We start from the raw sequence: 9,998 nt of genomic DNA, 5'->3' as shown, positions 1-9,998 counted from the left end.
TGTGTTCTATGTAAGTAACATAGCACATTTGAAATCGGACACAAATTATTTGTGTTGTCAGCTCTATAACGTTTTAGTTATATTATACATATACCCGTATATTTTAACGTGATGTCAGACCTTCTTGTCATGTACATTAACTGTTATGTATTTATGTTACAATTCATGTAGGGTAGGGAGACATTTTATGATAAAAATAGATTTTAACATTTGATAGATACACGCTTAAATTTTTCCACAGCCTGATTAAGTTCACCAGTCTCATTTTTTCCATCATTATGAACTATTGATCAAAATTACACTTGATATTTGGTAGGAGACATTTGCAATATATAATATATCTTATGTACATTGTTACTAATATCAATTTTCAACATCATCAGACATGATATACAATGTCGTATTGTATGAATTTATCATATTTTTTATTTATGAATGGCCATATCTACAGAAAAGTAAATTCATTTTATATAGCTATGGAATTAATTGTGAAAGATAAAAAAAAAACGATTAATTAAAATAAATAAATTAAAACCAATAGCATTGAATGGATTTCCGGGTGCAGTCTTTCTTGGGCTAGAAACAACGACAACGACGACGAAGACGACGACAACAACAACAACAACAACAACAACAACAACAACAACCCACGAGAAATAAAACCGGTTTTTAAAATCCAGCACATTTGACATCTTACGTCACATATATACATCCGACAGAACAATACACATGTAACCGTTTAATGTAAGGTTACACACATTTGCTGTACGCTGTCATGCGTGACCAGTCCTTAAACTACACAAGGAGTCCTCCACGAGTGTTATTGTTATGTTCACAATGTATAACGTGGTGAAGTAGATCTTCCGAGTGTGTTGAGGATTCAGTCAGTGTTGACGATCATCATCAGTGTTGTGTTCCACACAAAACTTACTACAGATATCACAAACAACGTGACTATGATGCTGATGTTCTTTATTCTCCTTCTCTGTGTTCCGGGTAAGTGACAATGATTTGTTTATCTATAATTTGCAAGGCTACGACAACACGGAAGTAGAATGTGTTCATAAAATGTCTAACTGCTGTTACGAAATTTAAAATGACAGGACTCAAAATAAATTAATCAAATTTTAGCCCCGCCGAAGAAATAAAAATAGATAAATAAATAAATAAACAAACAAACAAAAAATCTTTTTAAACTAGTTGTGATTATATTTTCTTGTTTCTGGTACCCATCCTCTTTGTTCTCACCATTTTGACCTGTCTGACTAGAATTGTTTCATTTCTTCGATATCTATACCCAGCAGCCGGATTAATACTTCGTCAGTGTTGTTGTGTTTGAGTTAATGTCATGTTTGTGAAGTCATTTGAGGAATTGTTACGTCATATCAACATTAATTTGTAATAGTATGATAGTATGCACATGTAAGTAAAGTGATGCTTATCATGTGATGCCAGGTAGCAGTATATCCTCTAATATTTAAAAAAAAATATTTGACACTGATTCTGCGAAACAAGTTTGTCGATAAGATTCTCTTTCAATTAAGAACATTTCGATTAAAATGATGACAGAATTTACTAGGATACACGACACACTCTAGTAATTATGTGTGAGCAATGAAAAGTCAGCGACACGTAAAGGAAATAAAAAACATCAAGGATGTTAAATGATAAGATAAAATATTACACATGTAACCTTCACTTAGGAAGTAATACAACACTTAAATATTCACTTCTGTTACTAAGCGACATTACCATCAAACCTGAATATAGTTTTGCCTGCCTGTAGCGATATCTGATTTAGCGACATCTGTCTTTACTGACATCTGCCTTTAGCGACACCTGCCTTTAACGACACTTGACTTTAGCGACACCTGACTTAACTGACATCTGCCTTTAACGACACCTGCCTTTACCGACACCTGACTTGACTGACATCTGCCTTAAGCGACACCTTACTTTAGCGACATCTGCCTGTAGCGACACCTGACTTAACTGACATCTGCCTTAAGCGACACATGACTTTAGCGACGTCTGCCTATAACGATACCTGCCTTTAGCGACATCTGACTTTAGTGACATCTGTCTGTAGCGACACCTGACTGTAGCGACACATGACTTTAGCGACATCTGACTATAGTGACATCTGCCTGTAGCGACACATGACTTTACGACTCATGTCTGCAGCGACATCTGCCTGTAGCGAAACCTGTCTGTAGCGACACGTGACTTTAGCGACATCTGACTTTATTGACATCTGCCTTGTGCAACACCTGCCTTTTGCGACATCTGACTTTTGCGACACCTGACTTTGGCGACAACTGCCCTTAGGGAAATCTGACTTTATTGACATCTGCCTGTAGCGACAGCTGACTTTAGCAACATATGATAATTTCACCATCCTTTCAACGTTCTACATCATTTAAGAATGAAATCATAATCCCCGCCATTCCAGTATAGACAGATTTCACTGTTCCTATCAGGAACAATATAATGTAGATATATTAAAACTGATGATATTATAAAAAAAAACATACACGGCAACATCTACCATTCTAATGGTCAGCACACCTGTTGAAATAGCGTTCGTTTTTAAATAGCTGTATCGCATTGCTACGTAAACAGGAAAACGTTTGCTCTTTAGTATAGTCCATTTCTTAGTTACTGTTTAGCTTCACCAACATCTTTGTACAAAAGCTTTTGGTTTATACTGTTTTTATTTTGTAACATTAAGTAGATGTCATTAGTTATAACACAGTAATATCATAAAGGACCAATTATACTTGCGCTGTCATATACGTGAACCGGAGGGGACATATCAAGATGGCCGCGAGTCAATAAAATTGATTGCTTCTATCGTGTATATTCGAGACAATTTTTTACCAATTCGTTCCACACACCAGAATATCAACATAGGCAAGTATTTGCACTAAAACTAAGTTTCATCGGAAATCCGCATGGTAGATAGGATTGGGCGTCGTGGATATTTATCTTCCACCCCGATTGGCGTCACATCAGCTGTATAACCCCCACCCCCAACCCCACTCCCAATATTGTTAAAGTGTATTGTTTATATTTCCACCCCGATTGGCTTCATATCAACTGAAAATTAGTCTGGTAAAAGATTATTGTTTATATTTCCAATTTCGAATATCTGTAAAAAAGTTCAAAACAAAACAAAAGCAATGAATACGTTGTTTAAATTTCCCGCTTAATCAATACTGACGTCATCGAGTTCAAATCCGAGAACCGCAATAATATAGTTCCTTGTGTCATCATCAATAACATTTTTATCAAATATTATAACTACAAATTTAACTTGATTATCGATTTAAAAGTGTAAACAATTGCCGCATTAAAAAACACATTATCTTACCTTTTTCGTTTATTTGAATTAAAAGCAGTTTTTTGCGCATTGATATATCATCATATGATGCGGCTCTCAATCGGATCTTCGGCGATCTTTGTTTTCGTGTCACGGAGTGGATTGATCCGATTTTTAGAATAGAATAACCAAGGAAATTATAAATGGAAGTCGATCCTTTCAGTAAGTGTCGACAATTTTGTTTGTGACGGATTTTACATTTGTAATTTTGACTGTCAGATCGACGTCTACAGCAGCAGACGAAGTTGACAAACTTAGTAATCAAGTATGTTATGACGATAATAATGATTTTGTGGCAAAATTAAGTCCAGCAACTTCGGACATTTCAGTACACTGTGTATTGATACTGAAGTGAAAGTGACCGATGGCCAGTTTTGTTTACCTAGGATGCATCTAGATTTTTAATTCCCACACCGACCGAATCACTATACAACTATAGTATACTGTCTTATTTACTACAATTTGGCGTATCGATAACAGATAGGCGAATGTAACACAGAATGTAAGTATAACATTTATATCTACCAGGATTACTTTTTGATAGACGTCTCACCTTGCCCACCGAATATGTATTTATAGGCTTGATCAGATAGGCGTTCATAGCATGATAAACTCACATCTTGTTTACTTAGAAATAGCGGGAAAGTGGTGGTAGAGTGGAAAATATAAGTTTTTACTAAATTTAAAAATTCCGATATTTCACTAACAAAAATTTTACAGATCACTTTTTGGTATATTTCTTTTGAAACGAAAGGATAAAACGATTAAGTTTGAAATAACGTGGTATTTTTTTCAGATACCAATGAGAGCGAGTGTTCGGATGCTGCAGAAATGGAGAATATACCATGTAAGTCATGCCTATGGCGCGGAATGTTCAAAGTTTCTGCACAGTTCAATAGTGGCTTATTTAAACATTTATATTCCCAAGAATCATACATAATTCATTAAAATATTTGACATATCTGCAAAAAAAAATATAGTAGTGAAACTATACAATGTGCTCCTGTTTGTTGTTTTATTGGTACATGTAAATGAAATTTTAATCGAACAATGTTTTATACTCTAAATCAAATAACCCCTCTTTACTTTTCATGGTGCACAGTGTAGAATTCCATATATGCATATATATTACATGACGCCTGCGTAAGTCCAGGTGGACCATTCGGTCCGTTTATTCCAACATAGACACACGTACGTACAAGACGAACTTTGCAATGACAATACACAAATAACATTAACAATATAACAAATATTACACACGCAAAACGTGCATATATCACTTTGACAAATAGATCATTTAACTGTATACTTGCGACACTAGTACAGCATTGAGTTATATTGAATTATATTAAACAGTTGTTACATAATTCCATTACAGATATAGCGAATAATAGGAATATAAAGATATTTCTATGAACAATGCGTTCCTAGTTTATTATTTACAATATGAAGTAAGTATTATAAATAAACCTGAATACTATAAGTTATCTACATACTTAGTGGAATACATATACAATTAATTACCTGTGTATGGCACAGAGTTTGTAGGAACCTTGTCAATTATTTTACATATTGCGACCATTATGTATGGTAGGGCAAGTCTGTAAAGTTACAAACAAAGAAACTAGAAATCCGGACTAAATTAACTGTATCATTATGTAATTTATAATGTACGTATATCAAAAAAGGATTTCAACAGATTCAAATAATATGTTATTTGAATTCATTCACTGGTTTACCGTAGTTTTGTACCAATACATAACAATGAAACTATTTGACATCGAAGTAATATAAATCTTACTCTTTATAAATATAATAATTAAATACCACTAGTAGGAGAGTACAGGATAATAAAGATTAAACTTACGATGCTCGTCCTTTTCCGGCCGGTCACACAATGAAACAATGACCGGAACATAAACACTACCGCGAAATCGACGAGCCAATAAAATAAGACATAAGACTATGACGTAAGACAAAGACTAAACTGACCACTGACCACACGATACGATACTAGCAGACGATACTAGACTATACTCTAAGACGAGATACAGTTATAAACGGAAACTAATAAATACGAATGATCAATTAGGACGACAAAACAATTTACAATATATGACTAAAAGTCGTCCTTCTACAATATTATTACAGATATCCGGATGTGTGAGGACGGGAACGTGACGTCACACAGAGTGATAGTGGACACGCACGATTCCGCGGCCACAGGGGGGACAACTTGTTCTTGTTTTGCTGACGGTGTAGAAATCGTAAATATATACATAGCACATTTCGGCAATGGATTGAACCCAAATACATCTGATTGTGGCAGTGAAGTTTCGGTCATCGGAGTAACTGGCATAGATCGTGAATATAAATGTAACGCAATTCCGATAGCATATGTTGCGGTAAGACCGGTCACTTTAACATGGAATATGACTTCTGATGGAGATTCAAAATACTGCCTCAATATCACAGGTAAGTAAAGGCTTTCTGTAATATCTCGCGTCTTCCATGTCATCCATAATATATCATAAACTATTTCCTTTGTCCTTTTCTCAGTTCAATGTTTAATACACTTTGATTCACACAAATTGTATCTTACTTTGAATTTCTTTAAATTGACCCAGACCACAGAATATTGTGAGACTACTATCTATCGTCAGTCTCGAGATCACACGTGTATAATAACAATATGGGAACGCAAAGTGTACGGGAGAAAACTGTTGGCTGAATTTTGTCACTGAAAAGATCACTAGTGAACGTACACACCAGCGATATGTCAGTACTAATAAATCACGTTAAACTGTTATTGTTTCGTTAGAATTGCCAAATAGAACCCAAACACAGTTAAAACCGGCAGTTAGTTTTGTTACATTTGTCCATACGCCATTAATCACATTCCTAGTTTGATAGATATAATAATATTCTGTAATGTTTCATTCTTCATTGTAGGAAAGGTAATTAAACAAAATACCACTTTAACAATAACGTGTTCCAAACCAGAAATAATCACTACCTCGTCCTTTACAACCTCTGAAACGACAACACAAACAACAAAAATAACAGAGACCACTCCTACTACCAATAAAGTGACCACCACAGCGATGACCAATGTGTCTAACACTGACCACGTGACAACTGGTCCAACAGCTCCGACATCTAGTGTCCCTGTCGATACCAGTACGTCACTTCCGGCGGAAAGTTTCCCTCGTACGTATCCTTTGTACATAAATTTTAGATCAAATCATATTTCTGAAAAAAACATGATATTTGTTCACTTTATTGGTGTTTACATACTTTACCAAAACTGCTGTTTTGTTTAGTGTGTTTGGGTCATCATTGCTTAACGATGGTGGATCTGAAATGGTGATTTCTTTAACATGAGCATCGCCACTTAGATATTCTGCGCCAAGTATAGTTCGACTGTTTAAGGTTTATACATCACTAAACACAACACTTTCTAATGAGCTTGGTGATATTGTCAATGGTATATATTTTGTTGATTTCGTTTTAATGTCTCTGTTTTATTTATTAGTGATAATCGTTGTACCAGCTGCTGCCGGAGGGTTTGTTCTGATTGTCATCATAATAATCATCGCCGTCGTCTGCTGCAGGTAAGAATCACGTTTCATTTCTTCCAAATCCACATTGGAATTTGATTTTTTAAAGTCAAATGAAATTATTAGCAAGTATTAAAACGATTGTATTCTAATCACGCCAGACTTTTGCTTTTGATGAATATACCCCCCCCCCCACACACACACACATAAATAAGTAAATGCATGATAGGTATACACACAAACGAATGAAAAACCTTTCTCTCTAGTAGTATGAATAGAATAACTCGTGAAAATGTCCATATTACGAATCTGATATATTAAAGATAATTTCATAATTCAGTATATTTTTCATTTTAAAATTGAAATGTTTAAATAATTGTTTCTATATTTCAATTTGCTTCGGATTAATTCAGTATGATGAAATATTACTCATGGCAGTAATACGAAATGTAAAGCATACAATTTCAACTCTGGTAGTAAACAAAGTAGTAAGAGACGAAAATACATCGTCATCAACGTCGAGACTAAAACAATTTGAGTGCATTAGAATGATATACAGTAAACAACATTGTGAGGACACAAATACCCAACACATGTGGTGTCTTCTTATAAAACACGATGTTCTTCATCGCCATTGATATAATAAAATAAATGATTAATTAATTAATTAATAGATTAAAAATTTAAGAAATAGATAAAAATAAATTATTAGATAAAAAAATGCATAAATTGAATAAAACAGAAAGGAAATGTTTCAATTCCTCAGGGAACTGAACTTTAGATCAGTCTTCAAAATGTTGGTATTTATTTAAACTTTATTCTTTTATTCTAATAGTTTTTTTATTGGTTTATTATTCAGAAAACGTAACAAGTATTCTAAAGGAAGACACAGCTACATTGATGATACGATAGACCCCTACGGGACGAGCAATCCAGTGGCCAACAACGACAACGATGAGGACAGCGATGGCTTAAAAATAAACATTCTGTACGACACTTCCGGTCGTATTTCAATTAATGGTGATTACTCTTCTGTTCAGCTTCCCGAGTCGAAAGCACCGGAAGATGAATATGCTAAAGTGAAGAAGAACGTGCCCAAACAAAACGAAGAAATTGAACAGGACAAAATTGAGCTGTCGAACTTGAATGAAACCGGAAATGACATGTATGCTGTTGTAAATAAGTCCAAAAAGAACAAAAATACAGAGAATTCGTCAAGTACATCACAAACGGCCGAGGGTTTGGTATACGTGGAAGTCGATAAAGCAGCACTGAAAAAATCCGATCAGAATATAAATACATCCGACGGTGGGAAAGAGAAAGAAAAAGACAACACTGAATCTGATCACGTGAATTACGCACAGGTAGTTGTCACGTGATGCGCTGAACATGTGATGTCAATATCAAGTCACAGGGTATCTTATTTCTTTTTATAGATTGGAGCTATTTTCAAAAACTAACCAACAAATTTCGACGGAATTAACTATACACACTTATAGTGCACTACATATATGCAAATATGTATCGAAGAAAAATGGTTGAATGAATGAATGAATTAATTAATTAATAAGTCAATTTTTTAATTAATTAATACACATGTAAATGAATGATAAATGAATGATTATGAATGAAAAAGTTAATCAATCGATCAATCAATCGATCAATCAATCGATCAATCAATCAATCAATCAATCAGTCAATCAATCAAATAATCAATCAATCAATTGCCTTAATGAGACCGAACTATGTTAATGAAGTTATATTTGGCAAATAGGTCCACCTTTCTATTATGAACATATCTTTCGGATAACATATTTATACCTCGCTGAAATTACTGCATTGTAAAAACATTACACGAGAAACAGTTCTATTTATTTATTTTTGATGAAAGGGACACCTAATACGAACGTGCGACCATGTATATGCCATACTTTATGTAAAATTCCAATGGAATTTTGGGTCGCCTTTCATCTCAATATCCCTTTCAAAATTGATATTTAACATACAGTATGTTACTAATGTATAAAAAATATTATCTCCATAAGGACGCAGAGTTAACATGATTATGCTTCAACCTTGAATAGATTTGTTTAAGATTTTTAAGGCCTATCTAGAAACAACAGAAAAACGTAAGATTTAAAAGAATATAAAATTATAAAAAAAAAGTTAAAAAAAAAAAAAAAAATAAAATATGTAAATATTTTTGCATATCCTTTTCATTATATATGTATATATTCTTTGTGAAATGGATGCGATGTATCAGTATTTGTATAGGACAAATCAATCATTATCAGGGTAACCTATATAACATTACGTCACTGTATGTGATATATGAAAATAATACATTATTAATTCTATTATTTAATACTTGTTTATCATATTTCGTTTTCCAAAGCATTCTGATCTCACAGAGTTACTGCCCTTTGTTTCACTCTGCATCTGTTAGTATAGCTGTAAGCTTGACAGGAGATGGAGGCAGAGAATTGTTTTTACTTTGATTACCGTCGGTTGTGTTTGACATAACTCTCTCTCTCGACTGACAGGTGACCGTTATTGGAAGATGTCTTTGCAGAAACGTCCTTACTAAAACGGCAATTCTTTCATCCGTGTTCTTATTTGAAATCATCGTGCTAGAATGTTCATCTGCACGACAATGTTGTCATTGAAATCTCTCTGATTACTTGAAGAAACGTTCATGTGATTGAGAGGTAAGGGTCATTGCGAGACCGTATAAATGCACTCTTGATTTTTTGGGGATGTGCGCACCAACAACAAGAAAATACGGAAACATTAATTATGTTTTAATTCAAACCCAAGTTCAATGAATTGAGGGGGAAATGTAAAGGACGATTTACATGGAGATCCATGGAAAAGTACAAGGAGATTAAAATAAGATGTTCCGGAATGGTTGAGCGTTTTCTGATACATCGACAACAGCCGCCAAATAAATTCAGCCAGGGGCGTAGCTTCCATAGAAAGAAAAAGCCCGGGCTTACACATAAAAAATCTGTGCATAGAGTATGTCGGACAAAATTACAAAACTAAGGTTGAAAATA

General features: G+C 34.2%; 1 protein-coding gene across 1 annotated transcript; it reads left to right on the top strand.

Annotated features, from left to right (window-relative positions):
• The first annotated feature begins 927 nt into the window (after nucleotides 1-927).
• On the top strand, nucleotides 928-8,488 carry LOC132552165 (uncharacterized). The gene is made up of 6 exons (XM_060216311.1): nucleotides 928-996; nucleotides 4,179-4,229; nucleotides 5,534-5,857; nucleotides 6,335-6,592; nucleotides 6,918-6,996; nucleotides 7,802-8,488. The coding sequence occupies exons 1-6, from the start codon at nucleotides 957-959 to the stop codon at nucleotides 8,319-8,321; spliced, it is 1,272 nt and encodes a 423-aa protein (XP_060072294.1). The 5' UTR covers nucleotides 928-956; the 3' UTR covers nucleotides 8,322-8,488.
• The last annotated feature ends 1,510 nt before the right edge of the window (nucleotides 8,489-9,998 follow it).

This window comes from Ylistrum balloti, unplaced genomic scaffold (genome assembly GCF_031769215.1).
Source record: "Ylistrum balloti isolate Yb309-2 unplaced genomic scaffold, AGI_CSIRO_Ybal_v1 Utg369630, whole genome shotgun sequence".
In the NCBI taxonomy this organism is placed as follows: domain Eukaryota; kingdom Metazoa; phylum Mollusca; class Bivalvia; order Pectinida; family Pectinidae; genus Ylistrum; species Ylistrum balloti.
Note: the sequence above shows the minus strand (reverse complement) of the source record. Positions and strands in the feature narration are given on the sequence as shown.